Source organism: Pholcus phalangioides, unplaced genomic scaffold, assembly GCF_987345545.1.
Source record: "Pholcus phalangioides strain wild (caught in Gottingen) unplaced genomic scaffold, Ppha-v1.0 ptg000011l_1, whole genome shotgun sequence".
NCBI classification, from domain to species: Eukaryota; Metazoa; Arthropoda; class Arachnida; order Araneae; family Pholcidae; genus Pholcus; species Pholcus phalangioides.
The window spans coordinates 55742466-55766337 of NW_028301604.1; the positions used below are offsets into that span (position 1 = coordinate 55742466).

The 23872-nt window shown below is 31.6% G+C and overlaps 1 protein-coding gene across 3 annotated transcripts in view; it reads right to left on the reverse strand.

Annotated features, from left to right (window-relative positions):
- LOC149080596 (uncharacterized) overlaps nt 1–23872 on the reverse strand; it is a 79047-nt gene continuing 55175 nt past the window's right edge. For all 3 annotated transcript variants that reach the window (XM_089239737.1, XM_089239738.1, XM_089239739.1), the window contains 10 exons: nt 22426–23740; nt 19897–21067; nt 16666–17212; nt 15866–16258; nt 15172–15343; nt 11186–11382; nt 7425–7580; nt 5222–5258; nt 3691–3794; nt 1–260 (listed from right to left, as the gene is read on the reverse strand). In XM_089239737.1, coding sequence (XP_089095863.1) covers nt 81–260; nt 3691–3794; nt 5222–5258; nt 7425–7580; nt 11186–11382; nt 15172–15343; nt 15866–16258; nt 16666–17212; nt 19897–21067; nt 22426–23740 — 4272 coding nt within the window. In that variant the 3' untranslated portion in view covers nt 1–80. The remainder of the gene's footprint in view (nt 261–3690; nt 3795–5221; nt 5259–7424; nt 7581–11185; nt 11383–15171; nt 15344–15865; nt 16259–16665; nt 17213–19896; nt 21068–22425; nt 23741–23872) is intronic.

Genomic DNA, 23872 nt, shown 5'->3' on the forward strand with positions numbered 1-23872 from the left:
TTGAAAAAAAGGAATTTATTTAGTTTCTTTTCTTAAAATGTAATCAGTTTTACTCACATCAATATCTACAAAAAAATCTTTCAATTTATTTTGGTCAATGATGGTACAAAATCAAGTTTCTTTATTTCTGACACTTCACCAGTGGTTGATACAGCACAGATGCCAAGGATCAATGGTTCGGTTAAATTTAAACCACTTAAAACTGCTTTTCTTCTGTCAGGAATATAAACTCTCTCTTGCAAATTATTGTTCACAAATAGCTGTAAAAAATTAATTTTAAAAATGTTACTTTTTTTAAATTTTCAAAGTTCAGTAATGTACTAACAAAATTTTGAGAATTAATGAAAAATATTTATAAAATTTTACATTTGTTACAAACCTACAAAAAATGTAGGATAGTAAAGAGAAGTTTTTCATTAAAACAATAAAAATGAAATCTATTGGTACTTAAGTTAATTTTTTTTACTTTCTATGCATGCCGGAATATTGTATTAACTTCACAACTTGTGAATGATTTTTTTAGAAATTTTATATTTGATTAGTCAGGGCCATAACTAGGATTTTTCCGCCCAAGGTAAACATTATTTTGCCCCCTCCTTCCAAACTTTAAAATTTGATTAGTTTGTAACAGTATTCTTTGTTCCCACCTAAAACTGCAGCCCGGAGCAGTTGCTCCCTCTAGTTCTGGCCCTGCATTAGTAATCACATTTCAAATTTTTATTTCAAATAATTACGAAAAAGTAAAACAGCATTCAGATAAATAAGACAACCAGGGGACGTTAGTCCCATACTGGTTATTGCAATAAAAATGTTTGTATTATATGTTAAAATTATTACAATAAATTGGATTTCATGATTAATAAACAAAAAAACAATAATTAATAACAAAAAATGAGTAAACATGTTATGTATTATAAAGATACATAAAAAAAATAAATAAATAAAGGACAGGAAAGAGAAAAATGTAAGTGTGAATTTAGTATAATAATAAGTGGTGGCAGATATATGTACAAATTGGTGTGAATAATAAACATGTAACAGGGTTAAAGGTGCTGTGACGCTTATGAGATATAAGAATATGAATCAACATATGCAGAATACACTGATGTATATTCATGCCAATGCAATACACATGCAATTGTTCAAGTTTTCTAAACAAAAAGGTGGGTATGTTATTTGACACAGCATTTTTTTTCCTTTATTTAATTTATGCATTCAGTTGATAAAGCAGAGGGAAAAAATGAAATTTATGTGTAAGAGAAAAAATCTGAGGAAGAAATTAAAAGTGGATCTCAATGTATGGAATTTGAAAAAGATGGAACTTAAGATTTTTTAAACTTGATAATATAGTTGCTTCTTTAATTTCAATAGGAAGGGTATTGTAAAATTTTGGAATGAAAAGACAAACGTTTTTTGAGTGTAGTTTTGTAAACTAAAAGTAGTGCATAAGCGGAATTAAGAAAGGCGATCAAGGATGTGCGGGATGAGTTTGAAAGCAAAGAGAATTGGTTCTTTTTGATTATCATCTATAAAAATAGAAATAACGTAGAAACAGGATCTGAAGTTGATGGAAGAGTTCGTTTGATGGAGTGTTATAATCTAGATGTCAAAAGCCTGGTAATTTTTTTTTTTTGTATTAACAAAATAGGTGCAACATTAGATGTATAATCTCTTCTCCAGACCGATAGAGATAGAGGATAGACCATATAGTGAATGAGTGAAACATTGAGTAGTAGTAGGTTAAAAGAAAGGTTTTCCTTACGATAGGTTTAAGACGATAAAACTTGTATAAGATGAAACACAGTTTATATTGTAATTGGTTGATATGAGAAAGCCGGTTCAAATTCTGGTGGATATGAATACCGAGGTATTTTATCACAGTTATTTGTTCAAGGTGTTGACAGTTACATGAATTACAGTTAAAACAAGTCGGTTCATGGAGTATTATGTTATGTTTAAGGGGTGAAATATTATGCAAAGCAAAATAAATAAATTTACTTTTTGAAATGTTTATCTTGAGATTGTTATATTAATAAACCAGTCTCAAATTTTATTATTAGATCACTATTAATTGTTGTGATAAGTGGTTGATAATCTGTTCCAGAGTAAAGAATGACAGTATCGTCAGCAAATGTAATGATTTTACCATTTTACCATTATATTAAGATTACATAAGTCATTAATAAAGATAATAAATAATAATAGTCCTAATACTGATCCTTGTGGTACTCCACTGATAATATTCACAGAATTACTGAAATGAGCATTGCATTTAACTCTTTGAGTTATGTCTATAGTTTTTCAAGATGAATCAATATTTTTGTACACATATTCAGTAAAGTTCAAAAGTGCAGATTCTGTATTTTTTTTTTCTTGGAAGAAATCCATTTTGATTGGAGGAAAAGAATTCACTGTGGTTAAAGAAAGAGTAAATCCTAGTTTTGAGAATCATGTCAAAAACTTTAGAGGTGGAAGGTAAAATAGAAATAGGTCTATAGTTGTGTGTTTGATATTTTTTAAGATGGAATCTAGTTCTTCTATACATTGATTGGGAGTAAATTGGGAGTGCGACCTATGCAAATTCAATATAGTGAGTTTTAAGGTTTGTTATTGGATTACTATCAATTCACTAGTAAGCATTAAAAAACAGTCTAGTTCTAAAAATTTAAGAGATTTGGGTGCGAAAACAAATATTTCCCACAGTTGTACTCTCTACAGCGTGTGAATAAATTATATAGTTAGTTAGTGTATAAAGATTAATCTCATCCTCAAAGACCCAAACGTCTGATAGCATAAAAATATGAATATATTTCAATGTTTGATTCAATAAAACAAGGAGTTGGTCAAAATTTGTCCTAACACTTCATATGTTAAAATGAACTATATTCATTGAGAAAAATTTGTCATTAAAATCATTATGTATAAGCAAAAAATTATTAAATTCCTGCATTGTACATCTGATTCTTATAATTTGGAGTACTTAAAGTTTGATGCTATATATTTAAACAAAAAAAAAACTAAGTGTTGGGTAATTTTTACCATGCAAAAATAAGCTTGGGCTCTCAGTAATGGAAGGAAAATTATCAAACTTTATAAGAGTAGCTGCAAACAATTGCAATGCTTAAAAGATTTATCACCCTTCAAGAAATAAATTCTGAAATAATTATATAAAAATTTATCAAAAATATCACCAGTTATAAAAAATTGCAATATCTTTAAAAAAAATCCCAGAACCAAAATCTAAATTAGAAAATATTTATGATGCAGGAGCTGTAAATTTATATTATAACTTGTCTGCAGCTGCAATAATCAACCCTCAGTCAGTCTTTATTGCTAAACATGGGTGGAGATACCCCAGCGTCAAAGGCAGAGCCGAATGATCTACTGTATATGCAAAAAAATTGACATCATCATCATGCCCTCCTCTGACTTTCAAGTCTATCTCTGCCTATGTTACCAAAGGATTAATTGCTACACTAATCTCATTAAAATGAAAATTAAATTTCCATAAACCAAGTTTTAAAAATATTTATTAAAATAATTTTAAAAAAGGGAATACTTCCTAAATCTATATAGTCTCTCAAATACAGATCATTGAGTATAATATTTTTAATACTTTGCAACTGCAACTCATATGCAATAACATTTGTCATTAGCAATGTTTGTTCATAATCATTTTGAATGATTTACCTCAAATCCAGCTAAAGTTGATGAATCTGCATATTCCCATCCAATAATTATGGCTTCAGAACCAATTTGTTGCAAAATCGACAGTTTGTTTGGAGGAAGAAAAACTAAAATATCAAATATTTGAGAGTTAGATTATGTTTTTCATTTTTAGTTTTTCCTTTGTTAAGTAATGAATGCGATTGCAATAAAATAATTTCAGTTGAGTCTTCATGCAACAAAGTCACATTATTGTACAAAAATATTCATTATTTAGGAAATTGGTGAGACAAAGTTAATTTGTTATGTAGAAGTACATTATACAGATAACTCTATCGTATTTCAGAAGAAAATATATGTGCAAATACATCCTTATTTTTATCTATAGCTTTAAATAAGCCAAAGAAGGGATATAACAAACTATTCTAAAGTTTGATAATTGGGTTTTATAAACATGCATTTTCATTTTTGCCTCTCTTAATATTCTCAAAAGTGTTTTTAACAGTTTTTGTTGTCAAAAAATCAGACTATCTAATTAACAATAGGATCAAATGGAAGTTGCAGCTTAAAAATTAACCAGAAGAAACAACATAAAGGCCATAAAGGCGAATATTATAAATGAAATCCTGCCACCTTTTAGACATACTATGGGTGTGGTTGGCAGAGGAAAAACTTTTAGGCTTACACAAAGTATCACACTCACCAAGGATACTACTCGGGTTGTTACCAAATCTCAATCACTGGTTATACTCAGTAAAAAGAAATGTCTGCAGCATAGGTCAGACACTGCGGTCAGAGCGAAGTGAGAGGCCAACATGCAAGTCTGTAAGCAACATTCTGATTGGTTGCTTTTGAAATTGAGTTATTTGATTGATTTCAGTTAAGATTCCTACTCAAAATTATTATCTGATATACCTGAGCAGATGCATATCTTTTACTGATCAGGAGTTTAATAGCCAATCCAAGTAGTATGCACCAGCAGCAAGAATTTTAGACCTGCGAGTGCTTGGCTCAAGCTTTCCGTAGGAGAGTTTGATTTCTGAATTAACACTCAGGGTGTTTAACCTCATGCTAAAAACTACTGTGAAAGCTAGAGTGCCTCCAGCTTCAACATTACTGCTATGGACAGTCAACATAATATTATTCTAACATTTTTTTTTCTCAACAATGGCACCCATAGTGTGTCTGGAGAAAGTAAAGATTTTATATTCTTTGCCTTAACTCTGATTCTTTCTTTTTAATTATGATAACAATAAGCAAAAAATTTCTTTCTCTATAAAATTTAACCTAAAAAAATTTTATGATTATGTAACTGAAATAGTCTCATATAGCAGAAATTTGATTCTGTAAAGTCTTTTAGGACTGAAGTGTTATGAATTGTCTGATAGTAAAAAAATTTTTTAATAAAAAGGCAAAACATAATGTTTATAATACAAAATATAACATTATAATACAAATAAAACTTCATGTTGTGATGGATTTGTGAATAATTTTTCATAAATTTCAAATCATAGTCAATAATAATAGTACCAGTTACAAAAGAAGACTTACTTACATTTACATTCCTCACCTTCATTTGTAGGCAAAACTGGCTGAAATTAATAAAGCTCATTGGTTAAAATGAATTATAATTACTGATTATAGCTCTGATTTATAATTACTTAACATGTGTGGGCAAAAGATTAAGGAATAAACTCCAAATAAAGAATCAAATTTTATAACAAATAATTTTTTAATCTGTATAAAACTATAATATTCCATTAATGTGTGTTCAAATGAGAAAGAGATGAGGGCTGTAAAAAAGGCAGCATAATTATACAAAACTGTAATGTAGGCAGTGTTATGTCTGTTTTACCATCAGCATGATGTTCACATGTTCTTATGTTCTTGAAAAAGAAATTCTTGATATTAAGCATATAAGAAGGCCAGTAAGCCTATCACCAAGACCCAAAAATATTTAAAGTTGGAGCTAAAGCAGAAAAAATTGAGTTGGCTATCTTTGTGACCTAAGGCTGCTGCTGATTGAATACCGTGTGTATGAATGAAAATCCACCATCATAAACTTGGTCTTACTGTTAGACATCACAATTTGTATAAGAAGAAATAATAAAGAACAAATTAAAAATTTAAAAGAAGTCCTTGTTATTACATAATCAAGTCACCCTCCATGTCTTTCAGTAAAACATCAATTTTCTAGGTAAATTTCGGTGAGAAGTACTGGGACAACCACCACACAATCCAGACCCAGGATCACAACTAGATATTTTGTCAGCCAGTGCAAGCATGTATTTTAGTGCCCTGTGTAATGTAGAAGGAGCAGTTAAAGAGGGAATTAAGCATCCTTTTCTAGTCCAGTGCCCAGAGCACCAGATCTGCCTACTCCCCCCCCCCCCCCGTCCGACCAGGGATTGCATCCCTGTCCAGACCTTCCATTCCAGACTTTTCCGTCGAGTTTTCATAAACTAGGAAGACCATATTATAAAAGTAAAAAAAAATTTGCATATCATGATTTCTTTAACATGCCCTGTATTCAATTGGATAATTTTTAATCCTTTTTTTTAGTTTATTTATTATCTTTATATGCTATAAAAGAGTTTGAAAGATTCAAGAGATTGTTTATGACAGATTAAGAATGAATGCAGATTTTATAGTAGTTTCTATGGAGATGGCATTCCAACTACAATTTCACAATTTAGTTGTAAATGCCCCCTGTATAATCAGGTCTGGGTACACGCATTTCAGCGGCCCAATGCAATAATGTGTGTATACCTAACAATCTGAGTCTGTATTTACTGTTGTGTACGATCTTTTCAGTGCTGCCATCTATATTTCAAATTATGAGTTAAGTGTAATAATTGAATATTTGTACCGTTGCTGTCCTGTTGCACTCTGTAGTGAAACTTATTAATAGGGAGATTGGCTTATATTCACACTTTGAAGTTGGGAACCACAGAAAACCAACTTTAGCTGACCACCACTGTGGTTCCAGTGGGGGTTTGAACCCGGTCCTTGCGATGCGAGTCCATCACTATGACCCCTCTGTCAGACCAGACATGACCTGGGCTCTGTCCCTTTCGGGATGCAAGCCCTTTACCTGTCACCCCAGCAGTCGTAAGGATATGCAGAAAAATATATGTTCCAATTTAGTAAAAAGTTTGGGAAACTTTGCCATAACTTTTATGGTTTTTCTCCTTTCTCTCTTGATAATGATTTTACAGTATTTCTACAAACTTGTGAAAATTATTAAAAGATCCACTTATTTGCAAAAAAAAGCATCTTATAGTCTAATAAATATAGCATGCTATGTCCAGTTATTATTCTTTCAAATTCAAGTCTAAAATGCTTATTTTAAAGAAATCTGTAGCACTGTATATGTTTTAATACAATGATTTGCATTTTCTAAAATATCCTATATTGAAATAAAGTTATAACTTGATATTGTTATGTCTTAACAGATCTTGTTAGGTCTTAACAAATCATGATTTTTGATTGCTCCAACTCATAATTTCGCAAACTTTTTGGTACATCACCCCGTTCTTCAGAAATGTTTTCCTTCATCACTTCCCAACTCAAATGATTCCATAGGATTCTATGTTAGTATCATCCCCCTCGACCATTCCATCGCCCCGAGAGGTAATATTGCCCACTTTGGGAAATACTGCTCTAACTAAAAATCATATTTTAATTTGAATTTTTTAATTTTTTGTGAAATTTTGATTGTATAACAAAATTATATAAAATATAACTTTTAGGAATACTTTGTTTTCCACTTTCATTTCCATAACATCAATGGCTCGTAACATGCACTCTTCAAGTTCATTGCATGCCAGAGAATATGCTTTTTCTTCCATTTTATTTGTAAGGGACTGACATTTCTCTGACCCTGGAATTTGATTACTGTCAGATTTATATTGCTGAAACGAAAATAAAAAAAAAAATGATCAATGAAGTGTTTATCTTAAATCTTTTATCATTTGGGTATATTTTCACAAAAATAATTTTTTGAAATCATATTTTGTTTTCAAACAATGCAAAAGAAATTGAATATAATATTTAAGAATTGATTCCAGTGAATTAACAGAATTAACAAATTATATATTTTTATCAATGTACAATTTTTTTCACAGTATCAACCAGGACCGCAATTAGAGAGGGGGCAGGTGGGTCTCGTGCCCCGGGCACTGGACCCGATGGGGCGCAAATTTCATTCTGAAACCTCTCCTTCAACATTACAAGGAGACGTCAAAACGTGTGTTTGCCCCGGGTGACCAAGCATCTAGTTGCGACTCTGGTATCAACCATTCAGTGGAAAATCCTCAAAAATCATATTGGAAATGAAAGCGTGTTGAAATTTCTTTTTGAAGCAAGATGAGATGCATATGCTATTTCCACAGCAGCAATATTGAAATCTCAAATCTAGAGAAATTAATAATATTGCAAACTAGAGTTCAAAACATTAATTCTGAGTTTTTGGAATGAGGGATGCACAAAACTTCCATGAAGTTATGCCAGGGCATTCTTAACAGTACCATAGGCTCCATAGACTTACTCAAGGTACCCATACCCTCCAAATGACAGTTAAAAAATTAAAAATATTTTTGTAAAAATAATTAAAAATCAAAAGAAAATACTTTTATATATTACCAAATCAATATCTGTTAATTTGAAATGCTTTTTTGAAGGTTAGTAACTCAAAATTTCTCTGAAAATATTCTGTGTGCTACTCAAAATATTGATCCTGGTATGCTTTTGATGGGCCCAGCAAAGCGATTTTTCTGAGACCCCATCTAGCTAAAAATATCTGCCTTCCAATTTGCGTACTTACTCTTGAAAATTGTAACCATATGTAATTGACATGAGGCCCTCTCTGCACTCCCTTGAAACATAGCCGGGTGGTCCTATGCATTGAGAAGGTACCAAGTAAGCCAAGTTATGCAGAATAAGGACATGAGCTTGGAACATGCAGATCTGCAGGTGTACTGGATGTATATGGATCATAAGTGGATTAACTGCGTAGTTTGACCCACCGTAGAAGCTAAAGAAAAGCTACCAGATATCTAGATTGCAAATGAACTCGGAAAATATATCAGAAAGAAAAGATACCCGATGATGATGATTAACCAAAACTAAGGTATTGTGCTTCTGGGTAATATTATGGCTATGCTAAGGTTCAGTGGTTCCTCTTGAAGCCGGTTTGAGAAATTCTAAAAACCTCTAAATAGGAGAAAATACCTTCGAATTTTTTTAAAAGACTAGAACTAAAGGTCTGTCTTTTTGGAAAATATGAAAAGAAAAAATTCCAAAACGTACATTTTGGCAAATTCAAAAAGTGATAGTAACATTGAGTTGCATTTCTTTGTCTTGCTCAATTCTAGCAAATAAAATGTAAAATTTATTTCAATTCTTAATTAAGAAAAATATTCAATTTTAAGCAAAATTTTAATGAAAAAGCTACAGAAATGTAACTTTGTAATTTTGAAGCCAGAATTATGGCAAGCATTAAAAGAAAAATTTGCAGAACAATAGAGAGGCTCGATGCTTCATATCTAGTAAAAGTAGAAGTAGATGTATTATGTAGCATTGATTTTGAAGATGTTGTCAAAGATTTTGCAAAACTAGAAAAAGCGGAAGTGGGGGGATCTTTAAAAAAATGAAATGTGTGCTTAGAAATATTCACATCATATTTGCCTACTTCTGAAAGAAAACCAATTCTTTTTTAACCTTTCTTATGTTTCTTGTATGTTTTTTTTCCAATGGATAGATTCAATTAATAGACAGATGGGAAATACGTCACCTATGAGCACCCTGGAGAGAATTGGCAATATCCGATATTCACAATTATCGCCAAAAAAATAGTCAACGTGAAGAAAGATTGAAAGCGTTTTAATCTTTAATCGGTCAAATTATTAGTGTTTAAATGCAAAAAATCACTGAACCTTTAGCCAATGACATGAAAAGGGGGCACCAAAGCTACTTAAGTGTTTAGGGCATTCATGCATCTTAATCTGGCCTTGAAAGAGAGAGATTTATGCAATAAAAAATAGTTCAATTTTTTACCCCCCGGTGACAAAGTGACGCTTTTCTATTGCATTTTCCTTTTTTCCATGGTCCTTATAACATATATACCACGTTTCAATAGGGAGTATATAAATCAGAACAAACGAGCACTACATAGGTCTGAGTAGTGTCAGTATATAATTATAACCACGCCAGGATGTTATATGGACCACAGGAAAAAAAGTAAATACAATAAAAAAGTAGCACTTTTTTTACCTGCGATCAAAAAATTATTTTTTTTTCTATTATATAAATCTCTCTTTGCCTCATTAAAATATCATGAAATTTGGCAGTATTCAGATAAGTAGTTTTTTAGAAAAACTACTCAGAATATGGAACTATACTATGGAAACTTTGATTATACACCCAGTACTGCAACTGGGGGGGGAGCAGGCAGGTCTTGTGCCCTGGGCGCTGGACAGAAGGGGGCGCCGAATGAACCCTTTAACTGCTTCTTCTATATTACTTATGGGCACCAAAATGTGTTCTTGCCCCGGCTGAAAAAGGATCTAGTTGCGACCCTGTATATATAACAGAAAATTTCAAAATATGCACCCAATAAGTCTTGCATAAACTTATAAAAGTCAATTCATTTGCCATTCCATTCTCCTTATCAAGTGATTAGTGAATTAGCCTTTGTCTGGGTTTAAATCAGAGTTCAGGCATGGATGTCTGCTAACATATATAGGTGCCAGAACCTAGGGGCTAAATCCATTTAAACCTCTTCCCCAATAATAATAATTTCTGAAAAACAGTGCAATGCACCTTCCCTCTCCTGCATATGCAATTGAGTCCCATATATACAGAACAACTAGCAACTTTCAGCCCCCCCCACAATGTTTTCTTCATGTCAGTGCCTCTGTCTATTAATATTAACATATTCCCTGAACAGATCATATGGATCTCTTGGTAATACGTGGAGAGATCATATTATTATTAATTAAATCAGTTGCTCTTACATGTCTCTCAAAAAAATTAGAAAACGCCACTTTTCATGCACAAGCACAATTTTTTTATAAAATTTTCAAACACCATTAACTTTTCGATCTATTCGATTTTTAAAACATCATTGATACATTAAAATGACATGTAGGACACATGCACTCTGTGCCCAAATAATTAAGAGTATTTTGTATTCTTTACAGCATCTAGGTCTCTCATCTCAAGAAAACATGTGGACACTCATTATAACAATCCCATAGTCCAGTAGAAAATGGGTTTTATATTGGGTGGTCGTTATATCAAAAGGAAAACATATATGATAGCCATTACAGGAAAACATTAGGGACTTATCCTACCAGTCTAATACTAGAATGGTCACTATAATGGGGGTCATTATAATGAGCATCGACTGTAATTCTTTAGAAGTGTGAAGAATATCAAATTTGTTCATATGACCATGCTTAAATGAAACTTATGAACTTAAAAAATATCTAGCATGCACTAAAAAGGCAAGACTGACCTCTTTAAAATTTTGCTCAGCAGATTTTGCTATACCACTTGAATTGTAAGCACATGCTACATTTTTTTCTTCTGAACCAGTTGTAGAAATTTCTTTCACAGGTTTCTCCAATAAATTTTCAAAAGAATTAAAAGTTTCAGTTGTTTTCGAAGAATCTGGCCCTTTGACAGTTTCTAGTACCACAGATTTTTCTGCCACTAAAAAAAAGTTATTAAAAATGCAGGTTGCCAGAAAATATTTCGATAAAATACAGTGTAATAATAGTTGTGAAGTTTTAGTTTGAATACAATCACACTGTAAAATGTTTTGCTTTGATTGATTGCATATTGTATCTACACATTATTTATTTAATCAAAAATTTATTTATTTAATCAAAAATTTATTTATTTAATCAAAAATTTATTTATTTAATCAAAAATTTATTTATTTAATCAAAAATTTATTTATTTAATCAAAAATTTATTTATTTAAGGCAAATTTATATTTCATTGTTAAGATAAATTTATATTTCATTATTAAGACAAATTTGTATTTCAATAGTATGATGAAATAAATAAACATGAACAAAAGTACTGGAAGAATTAAAAAAAATATGCCATGGCCTGTCTCAAAGGCCTCTGAAACAAGCTCCATATTTAAAATGAAAATAAATTTGGACACACAGTGGGTACTTAGCAAAAATATACTTTTCATTTATTGAATTGATGTGAATGGTGGAATGGTACGCTAGCTCCAACATTGAAGATATGGTTATGTCTAAAACAATTATTTTCTTACTGGTAAAATGGTAATATTGATACTCTTGAAGTTCTGATGGTTTGAGGTTACTAGTGTAATTTATTATACAGCTTTATCATTATACTTTTCATTCTCATTCTCATTACCAGGGACCCAGCTATATGCTCTGTCAGACAGGGCAAGCACATATTTTGGCACTCCCCCCCCCCTTGTGATGTTGAAGGAAGAGTAAAAGGGTGAAATTTTACGCTATCTCTGGTCCGGCGCTCAGAGACGGCCCACTCCCCCGTAATTGCAGCCCTGCTCATTACAATAAGGTCTGGTAACATGAAGTTGAAGTTACAGATATTTTACAAACAAAAAGACTCATTAAAAATCTCCCAAATACCAATTCACAAAAATTGGTTTTATACTCTACTATATACAAATGAATTTCTTTAAAAATTCACATTAGTATATTATTTCACTTCATTTAACGTTTAATTTTATACTAAAAGTAAAGTGAGACCATATTTCTCCCATAAAATATGCAATATTTATGTATTTAATAATAGATCGCAACTGAATCCTTGGATCACTCATGAATTGCAAAACCTGACAAAAATTAAGCAAAACCTGTATTATAAAACACGAAAATTTCCATTCGATATCTCATTAAATATAGCCTATAAAAATGGTGTAAAACTGGTCAAATCCAAAATAAAATCTGCTGAACTTGAACATTTTTCCTACCAATTTCCAAAATGTGATACTTCCACAAAATGTTTGAAGATTCATTGATGGTATAATTAATAAAACTGATGGTCATAATAAACTTTTTTCCTCCAATTCTCTGATCCTTTTCCACTGGCCCAGAACTTTATAATTCCCATTTTGTTAATATTTCCTCACTCAATATCAACATGAATGATGATTTTAAGCAATACATGAAATCAAACTGTCACTCAATATACGTTTTTCCAACAACTGCTGATGAAATCTTGACAATTATTAGAAAATTACGCACTTCTGGATCCTTTGCAGAAACAATCAACACCAAGGACTTGAAAATTCTTCCATATAATATTTTGAATACTCTCTGAGATTTAATATATGTATGGCTAGTGGTGAATTTCCGAGGTCTTTAAAATCAGCTATCATAACCCACATTTATAAATCTGGAGATCAAAATGGTTTTAACTTCAGACAATCCCAGTTTTACCTTCTATCTCAAAAATATTTAAAACAGTTATCAAAAATAGAATTTTTTCTTTCTTGTCATATTTCAGGTTCTTTTCTAACAATCAGTTTGGATTCCTTCGTAATAAAAACACAGAAACTGCTCTAACATTTACTAAATTTATTGCTGAAAATATTGATAAATCCAAAAAAACCACTGCAATATTTCTTGATATAAGAAAAGCTTTTGATAGCGTGAATCATCACATATTACTAAATAAGTTGTCATATATCGGAATCAGAGATAATGCTTTCAATCTACTTGCTTCTTATTTAACCCATAGAACACAATCAGTCAAAATTCACAATAGCCTTGACACCCCATTGGAAATAGTAAATGGCGTTCTTCAGGGCGCTGTCTTGGGACCATTATTATTTTCAATATTCATAAATGATTTGTGCAACTTAAACATAAATGGCAATATCATAACCTTTGCCAATGACACAGTATTACTTTACTCAGCTGACGATTTACAATCTCCAACTAACCTAATCAATACTGATTTAATTAGAATTTGAAAGTGGTTTATTGCTAATGACCTTCAGATAAACACATATCAAAAACTAAGTTTAGAAATTTCTCTTCCCAAACTAACACATTCACTTTTACCCTAATTTAATTTCTCATAATCACAATTTTACTATTAGTTCTGATTGTAATTGTTCATGTCTCTAACAAGTTACTACAATTACCTTGGCATACACATTGATCACAATCTTAAATGGAATGGTCATGTCATGTACTTGCAAGACTACGGCTAGCAATTTATAAATTTAACTATCTCAAACTTTACTTGAATCAGTCGTTTTTACTAACTCTTTATTACTCTCCTTATTTCACTCAGTTCTACTATATGGTCTAACTGTCTGGGGTTCTGACTACCTTTCAACCCTTTACCCTATAATCAGCCTCCATATGAGAATAATTAGAATCATCACAAATAATTTTATTACACCATCAATACAACTTTATCAACATCTTGCAGTACTTACATTACGTCAATTATATTTCTATAAATGCATTCTCCTCCTATTCAAAGGTAAATTCTTTTTACCTTTAAATACATCTTGATCTTCAAATAGACTAAATAATATGCATTCATTTCCGTTACCTTATAAAACACTTTTGAAGAAACATTTTAATTATCTTATCCCAAAATTCTACAATACTTTACCACCAGAAATCACCCACAATACTAATTCATCATTCTTTAAAAAATATGTCAAGTAATACATGTTCTCCCTTGATGGTATAGAAAATTTGTTTTAATGCTTTTCTGTTGCTCATGTAATTTTTAAATAGCGTAACAATTTGATTCAATTACATGCTGCATCTAGTTGTTTTTGCTTTGATTCCAACATCCAAAAAATATATATTTTTAGGTGCGGCATGCAGAACTGTTTTTAAATTACACTCCTCTGTGTTGCCATGAATTTTTATTTTAATTTGAATAATTTGAGTTGTTTAGTTAAATATTTTGTTTTCCATACTAATTTTTACTAGCATTTACCAGAATGGGTCATTTATTTTATTGACTCCTTGGTATTTTTCTCTCTTTTTTTTTCTTTTTTTGTACTTTTATATGATTTGATTTGATTTTTTAAAAAGCATAAACTAACAAATTAATACAATGTTTTTTAAAAAGAATTCCACATTCATGAATATATTAAAAACTTAAATTACAGTATTTTAACGTTAAAAAAAAACCCCTTTTTGCCGAAACTCGGGCCCCAAAAAATAGTGAGGTTTCTTATACATACATGTATAGTATTATAGATACATTTACAGATAAATTGATTGTCACACAATTCTTTGGAGTTTATGATGAGAGTGACACTGATGATGATAGTGAATTAGTTGATATAGCTGATTGTGATGAGAAATTTAATCGTTTCTAATCTTTTTTTATATCTTAAAATAAAAAATATTCTTGATGAAAACTTTTTCTAAATTTTAAGCCCAAAAAATCAGAAGGTTCCTTATACAATTTAAAATATGGTATATCATAAAAATGTATAACAATGAATACCAATAGAATCTTCAGAAAATATGTTGACTGGTTGGCTGTTGGTACTATTCAAGTAATCAGCATCATCAGGATAAATGTGAACTCTAGTGACAAGTGGGAATTTTTCTTCACTCATTAGTTTTTGTTTGGAGATGAGTTTTCCCTCGGCCCCATAAGGCTGTTCATGTAATTGCTGAAATAAAAGAGAAAAAAATTACTGACTACTGAGACAATAATAGATACATAGATAGCTAGTGATTATCTCAAATTTATCAGAATAAAGTTATGATTCTGGTCAGTGACATCAGAGCCTTAAGTCAAACAAAGGATTGATCAAAGGAATTTCTTCAGTTTTTAGTTTTCTCCTTTGATAATGGTAGTACAATATTCTGCTGTTGAAATCAAACATGACAAAAACAATTCAAATGGCACTGGTACTCAGAAAAGTATCCACTTCCTATAGTTCAATAGTATAGAAAGGTTGTCCATTAATGGGAGAATGTCTGATATGGGAGGTTCCATTTTCACTATAATTGGTTCCCTTTTCGCCATAAATGAAGACTTAGGGTACCTTGAATTTTTTTTTCAATTAGCTTGGAAATCAACAGTAACAGTATACCAGTTGAAAAGTAATTCAATTGCTAATCAGTCTATCATCAAAACTAATTATTTAAATATGTTTAATTTTCAACTGAATATATGCTATTTAACTTACTTTGAACTCATTGCATTCATTAGAAGAATAAATGCTGGGCTGAAGATCAAAAGAAAGAGGTCTCTCTTGAAAAAGAATTTCATCTGCTGGCTCTTCTTCAACAGAATGTTTTTCTAATCTTTGTTTCAGTTCCCTTACCTGAGACCTCAACTGAGTTATAGTTTCTTCTAAATCCCTCTTTTCTTTATTGAACTGTTTCATTTCTGATTTTACTTCTAGTTCTCGACTTTCAAGTAAATTTCCTGTTTGAGTAAGAGCCATTTTTAGGCTGCTCTCTGAAATTTTAACTTTTGCTAGCTCTTTGCGAACAGTATCATGTTCTTGTTGTAATTTCTTCATGGATGATTCTAGCTCTTCACAGTCATTAACTTGATGTTCTAATACTTCTTGAATCTGTAATAAATTAATGAATTAAGTATATACATGAACAAATTAAATATATAAATGCAATGAATAAATGAATGCATGACAATGAATTTTAAGGAATTTTATAGTAGTGTGGTAATCAATATAAGCATTTATCACTATATAATTTTATGATAAGTCATTATTTTAATTGTGCACTAAGAAAATCATATCAATTGCGATATTCAAATTTTGCTGTTGAATAACTGATATTTTTTGAAGATTCCACTTGAATTTTCATTTTTACCCTCTATATATATTTATATTTTCTGTGTGTTTTTGCTAACTATTTAAGATGTTTTGCTTTCAAAAGTGTAATGCAATAGGCATTTTCACAAAGTTTCAAACATCCAAGGTTTTTCCTTCAACTTTCAATTATCTTAATAAGATATTACCTTTTCCAGCTCTTTAATCCTCTGCAAACTGACTCTTTGACATTGCTCAAGAGATACAATTTTCTCTTTCATGGAATTCTCTCTTTTTTCTGCATCTGAAAGTTCAAGTAACAAATCATCGGGTGTTCTACCATTTAAATTTCTACGCTCTTTTTGAAGTGCCATACGAAGGCGATTCTCAACTTCTTCTAAGTATCCTATTCTTTGTTTCAAACTTCTTTCAGACATTTCAAGTTCTTCAATTTTATTTTTATATCCCCTTTCAACGGTTGCAACAATTCTATCAGCATGTTCCAGAGTTTCTTTATATGCAGCTTCTTTTTTTTCCATGTCATCTAATTTGTCTTTCAGATCTGTCTCTCGATTGCGCAGTTCCTGTAGTTCATTCAGCAATTGATCACAATTGAAACTGGTAATTTTTCCAGAATTTACATCTGCATCAGCTTCTGTATGAGAATGTTCACTTAAATGTTGCAATTCAAGATGCAGTTGTGATACATTTAATTCAAGTTCCATTATTCTGGCTTTATACACTTCCTCTTTTGACCTTAAATTTAGAAATAATAAATGATAAGTTCATATAGTTTTGAAATTAAATGTGGTTTCACTCATTCAGTTTCATGGAAAAATGTGATTTGGTTTCATGGATCTTAACATGAGTATACTAACAGAGCTTCTTTTAGGGGTGCGCTACTAATGTAGGCTCTACTAGGCCATGGGCGGAGATCAAGGTCGTAGCAAGGGGGGGACTTGGGGGTCAGATACAGGGGTACATAGGAGGTGCATGGGTCACATTACTGAGCCGACTGATCTAAAGTATATGCATATATATGAATTGACATCATCATCATTCTGCCCCCACCCCCAGCCTATGAAGTCTATCTCTGCCTATGTACCAGGCACTGTGCACTTGGTAATAGAAATAGAAAAAAATAACAATTTAAAACAATTAATAAAAAACAAAGGGGATGCATTTTAACCAAGAAAATGCCCATGAAAATCTAAATGATAATTCATAATAATTATTTTTGCTGAGCAAGGGAGACCCATGGCTATTTTCTCATGAAGCTCTGTACGCAGCCTGCATGCCAGTACACACGTTTTCCAATTTTAGTAAATGCATATACCCTCTAAGGTGGCTGAAAAAAGATGCCCAAAAAAATATGGATGTCGAATATATATCTAAACTATATAAAAAATACAGCAACTCAATAAGAGCAATAAAAAAAAACAATAATTATGATTATATATACATATACTGCCCATAAAAAATTATGACTGTCTCATCTAAATATGGAAAGCTTCTCAATTTATCCCAATATGTGCCATACTGTGCAGAGGTGGATTTACGGTTTTGCCGATTGTGGGTTACACAAAATTTGCTGCCCTTCTTCCATCTTAGTCTAATTTTCATTCCTCAAATTTGCTTACCAGCAGTTATAGCTTGCTCAGCCTCCGCCCCTGTAAATAGCCATCTTTATGTCACTCAAGTTTTTTGGTCACTCCCATGCTTACACACTGTCTATGTCACTTTTTTTGGTTGTTCACCAATAAAGTCCCTCACTCTCTAGGCCACTCTTTTTGCCATTCACATCTTTGCACACTATTTTGGTCACTTACATGCTTGCACATGCTTTTAGCCACTCATATGGTTATATACCAGTTTGGTAACTCACATGCTTGCGAACCCTTTAGGTCACTTTCATGACCCCACTTCCTGCAGCTGTAGCAGTTGTGGATTTTTGATGCCCCCCCCCCTCTATAGTGAAAACAAAACAAAAAAACAAAAAAATGTTAAGAACCATCCCAGCCCTCAGGACTAGAGCTGTCAGCCCTGCCCTTTTGGGGACCATGGTCACTCACTGACCTGTAATCTTAGTCTCCAGGTCAATCATATGCTAGCATACTGTTTTGGTCACAAACTCTTTAGATCACTTGTTTTGGTAGTTCACCAATCAGTCCCTTGCTCTCTAGATAACTCTTTTGTTCACTCACACGCTTGCAAACTCTCTAAGTGGCTCATTGACCCAGTCTCTTGCTCTGTAGGTAGAGGTGGATTTATTGTTTTACCAACTGCGAAGTATACAACTTTTGCTATCATCCCATTCTACTAATGTTCTTGACCACGCATTCCTCAAATTTGCTGTGCTCTGAACTTGCCTCCTTAGGCTATAGCCATTAACCCCCACCCCAATAAATACGCTTCTTGTTCTGTGACATGATTGTGATCATAAAATATATACAGTTACTAATAGATTTTATAAATTGGCATTTTTTATGAACTAGTCCTCTGCTCTCAACAATATGTCATTTCTTTGAATGTCTTTCCCATTTGCAAACTAATTGTTCATGTCCCATTTTCATAAAAACAAGTGTCAACTGTATTTTGTAAAAGTTATTTTCAAAATGCAATATACTAAAAGGGTGTGAATTTAACTGCACCTAGACATCTGGAAAACTATCATTAATTTTTAGAGAAAGCAAACTCTTTTTTTTGTCAAATATATAATAATGTGAAAGCTTTCAGAGAACAAGTGTCTGTGAAAAAAAACAGACATGACTATAGAAAAGTATTCCATGTACTTATCCTCAATGTTTCTGTCAAAACCACTGGAAACAAATAATATGCAATATTTTGATGAATTAATTTAGTTCAGTATAATTTTTCAATATCTAAAGAATGTGTTGTAATTAGTTGCTATTTAAGTAAACAAACTAGTATATTTTTTATGTAAGTTAAGTGCGGTTATCAGACCCATATATTATAGGGAAAAAACTGCTTATGTGACTCTAGAACAGTGGTTCTCACTTGATGCTCCACGGAGGCTTTGGGACTTTGTGTGCTCTTCAAAGGGGCTCTGTAGCCGCTCGAGGAAAATAAAAGAAATCAATAAATTTGATAAATAAATAAAAAAGAGACCTAAAGGGTTCGGTCGTATAAATTATACACTAAAAAGGGCTCCTTGAGTTAAACAGGGCTCTGCCATAAAAATTATGTACTGAAAAAGGCTCCTTGAGTTAAACAGGGCTCTGCCATAAAAATTATGTACTGAAAAGGGCTCAGCAAGTCAGAAAAGGTTGAGAACCACTGCTCTAGAATATCCTTGACAAAGCACAATCAAGAAAAAAAGGAATGGTCCCTTTTTAATTGTATGAATAAAAATTTTTCATTAAAATGTGCACACTAATTATGAGTATTCATTAAGAGAAGACATGTAAGTGATAAATTACCGTAAGTCACTTATATTTTCTTGAAGCTCTTTTTCTAATTTGATTCGTTCTTCACCTAGAGCTTTTGTTGCTATTGCAGTCTGTTGTTCCATTTGAAGCAAAATCTTTTGGAGCTCATTGTCAAGTAGTTTATTTTCTTCTTCTGAAACTTCCACATTGCTTTTAAATTCAGATTCACCTTCTTCTAATTCATTTTCTTTTTTCTGAAATGTATCTTGCAATTCTTTGCATGTTTGCTTTAACTCTTCCAGTTTCTTGTTGATCAGAGATTCTTTTTCTTTATATTCTTCAACCTGATGAATCAGTTTCCCTTGCTCAGCATTATATTTATCAACAGTATTTTGCAGTTGATTTGAGAAATCTATTTTCATGGTTTCTAGTTTATCACGATGCCTAACAAGATCTAACTGCACTTGCACATAATTTGCTTTTAAATTTTGGAATTCAGTATCCTCAGTTCCTTTGCTTTCTTTCTTAAATTTTGTAATTTTCTTCAAACATTCTTTTTCTTGGGTGAGAAGGTTGTTTATTTTACTTTGAGCATTATTTAGTATTTCATCTCTTTCTGTTACGAAATTCAAAATTTTCTCGTTATGGTTTTCTTTAAGCTTTTCTAAGCTAGAACTGATTTTTTCATTCTCAATGGTTAGTTGAGATTTCTGGTTTTCAAGTTCTTGTATCTGATGAAGAAGACATGTTTTTTCCTGCAAAATTTCTTTCAATGATTTTTTTAACATATCATCTTTATTTATCCATTCTGTCTGTCTATTTTCTCTGTCTGAATATAACTTTTCTCTGAGTTGCAGTTTTCCAAGAAAAGCAGCATTGATTTTCTCTAAACGTAATAAGCAGTTTTTCAACCTATCTGCATTACAGTCTAAATCATTTAAACTCTTAGAAGTTGGTAAAATTTCTTCATTTTTATCTTTTATAGCTTGGCTATCTTGATTACTTTGAGAAAGTGAGATTATTTCATAAGTTGCTGCAGCATTATCTAAACTTTTATTTGTTACATTTTCCCTTTGGCATTCTCCAATGTGAAACTGAAGGTTGTGCAATTTTTGCCACAATGCAAGATTTATTTGATCCACTTGATACAGCTGCTGTTGCAAGTGAGCATCTTCTTCGACTAAGTTGTGTAATCTTGTGAGCAATTCTTGCTGAATTACACCTGTAGAATGGTATTAAAACAATTTTTTGTGAAATAAGAAAAATTTCCATAATATCAATATGAATACAGTATATTAAATGTGGAATGCTCTCTATAATTAATAACACTCCACAGGCTACATATTAAAGAAATCAAAACTTTTCATATTTATTGCATGTAGTTATAAGGAAATTAGGCAGAACGTCAAATTTTGTCAAAAAAATATACAATTAATTTCCAGCATACTTTATTTGCATCAATAGCCATGGCCTCCATAAGAGTAGGATTGCCAAGACTTCAGCACAGGCCCAGGATAAATCTCGTTATTATTATTTTTATGTCATAAATTCACTGTAGAGGGGTCATGTCAATAGGTGTAGTTAAAAAATACCCTATGCAAGCTATGATAATCAGAGTGAGACTGCTAAAGTCTTTAGATGTTTATTAAGCTCAATTTTTTTTTTGCATGTTTTCCCCAAAATTTTATTAGGTACATATACAGTCATATTTTGGGCATTTTCAAGCTATTGGTCATATTGGTCAAAAATTTTAACATTGGTCAGAAAAAAAATATAAAAGGAAAAAGTAGTAGATAAGGTAGATAAGAGGTTTGTTTTTTTTTTAAGTTCTCTTTTCACCCTTTACCTACCTGTTCTCTTTCGCCTTTTCATGTATATAGTAGAAAGATACATTATGTGTAGGAAAAATAATTAACAGGAGTATAGAAAGAGAAGAGGAGGGAAAGAAAAAGCAACTTCAGTAGATAATAGGGTTACTATAAAGCTTCACGATGGTGAAGAGATAGGAAAGCAAATAAAAAACATGTTTGAATTTATTCCACTGGCACAGATGTAATATTATGCATATGATTGTAAAGAGGTTAACATCCATGCTTCATCATACTTTGCTTTAGCAAGAAATATTAATATTATTTATATTTTCATGGGGTTTTTTAGGTGTATATAATATGTTTGAGCAAGTTATTTTAAATTTTTTATATATAAATATTTCAAAAACATCAAGTATTATTATTTACAAACAATTTCAAGAATCAATCGTTTAAGTCAGCAGTTCTCAACTGGTACTCCACGTAGCCCTTGGGGCTCCTTGTGCATTCTCCAGGGGCTCCGTGGCCGCTCCAGGAAAATTTAAAAAAAACGGTAAAATTTAAAAAAATAATTATAAATATTTTCTAATAGTACAAATAAATCTGTAACTTTGATGAATAATTAAAATAATGGCTTAAGGGGCTCCGCCATAATTTTTTTTACTTAAAACAGCTTGAGAACCGCTGGTTTAAGTAATATTGAATTTGAGAATTACTTATCCAGATTTTTCTTTTTAGAAAGAAACAGTTGAAATTAAGAAAAAAGGCTTACTTGAACAACCTTCTGTATTATTTTTTTCACTACTATAATCCACAACTCTTTTGAGTTCTCTGACTGATTTGTTTTCCCAAAGCTCAGTCTGCACACAACAACTTCTAACACTCTTATCAAGTTCTGGAGTATTGTAATCTGTTTGAATACATACATGCTTTACTTGAGAGGGTAGAGGAGAATTTAAAAGTATATTATGGCACATCAACTGGTCTTTCATCAAATCACCCGGCACTTCAGCAATAGAAGCATTAGGAACATTATTAATCTGTTGGCTTATTTCCACATTACTAGGTTTAGAGCTATCTGATTGAAGGTTTTTCTTTGTGACATCTTTAAGTCTGGAATCATTATCATGGTTATTTCGTAATGACTCTAGTTGGCCTATTTGTTCTTCGTATTTCTGAACTAAAACTTCCATGAACTTTAGTTGTGACTGGAGCTCCCTTTCTTCAACATCTTTAAGAGAAAGCTCTTCAAGACATAACTGGAGTGCATGTTTAGTTTCAGCTAATTCAACTTGAAAATGAGAATCTTTTTCTTGTAAAAATGATAACTTTTCTTCAAGGCGCTGACCTTGAAGTCTGGCATCATTTTCAGCTTCCTCCAGTTCCAAGACTTGTTCCTTTAAATTGGAGTTTTCTTTTTCTAAAATACAAATACTTGATTGTAAATCATCAATGTTTTTCTGTAAATTACGGACAACCAAATGTAATTCAGCTATTTCATTTTTATTCATTTTTGCTGCTTTTAGTTTTGTGATTTCCTTCTCTTTGGTCACTAAACTGTCTTTTAATTTTGCTACTGCAGCAAGACAAAGTTCTACTGAATTTCTTTGACATTTCTCATTTATCCAGTTTGTGCTTATCTGATCCTTATAAATAGTTGCTATAGGATCAGTGAACTCTAAAGGTGCATCAAGTATTATGTCATTAACAATACTGGAATGGTCACTCATTTCTGATAAACTACTCATCCCTACAGAATCGCCTCTTCGACTTTCTTCTCCTAGTCCTTCATCTTCACTGACTGCGGTTCCTAAAGAGTCATGCAAATCTTCATTTTCTTGAGAAAGATCGCCAAAGGACTCTGAAACCATCTGATTTGATTCATATTTCTCACCATAAATATTATTGTGGTTACAACAAGAAAAGCTACTTCTAAATTCATCTATCAAATTTAAATCTCTTTCAGGACTGCATTCTTTGCAAAAGTTTACTTCTCCTTGAAATGGAGGGTTTGTGTATGGCACAAAACTCTCTTTTCGAAGGTCATGCAACTGTTGCCTTGATTCTGATGCTGATTTTTCTAGAACCTAAGAAAAGAAGTTTTCTTAGTTTCAATTTAATAATAACTTATTTAATTCATTATATGTGATTCAAAATTTGCCTTGATTCATTTTATATCAAGTGTTGAAGAAAAATTTTATTCTGTAAATATTGTTGTC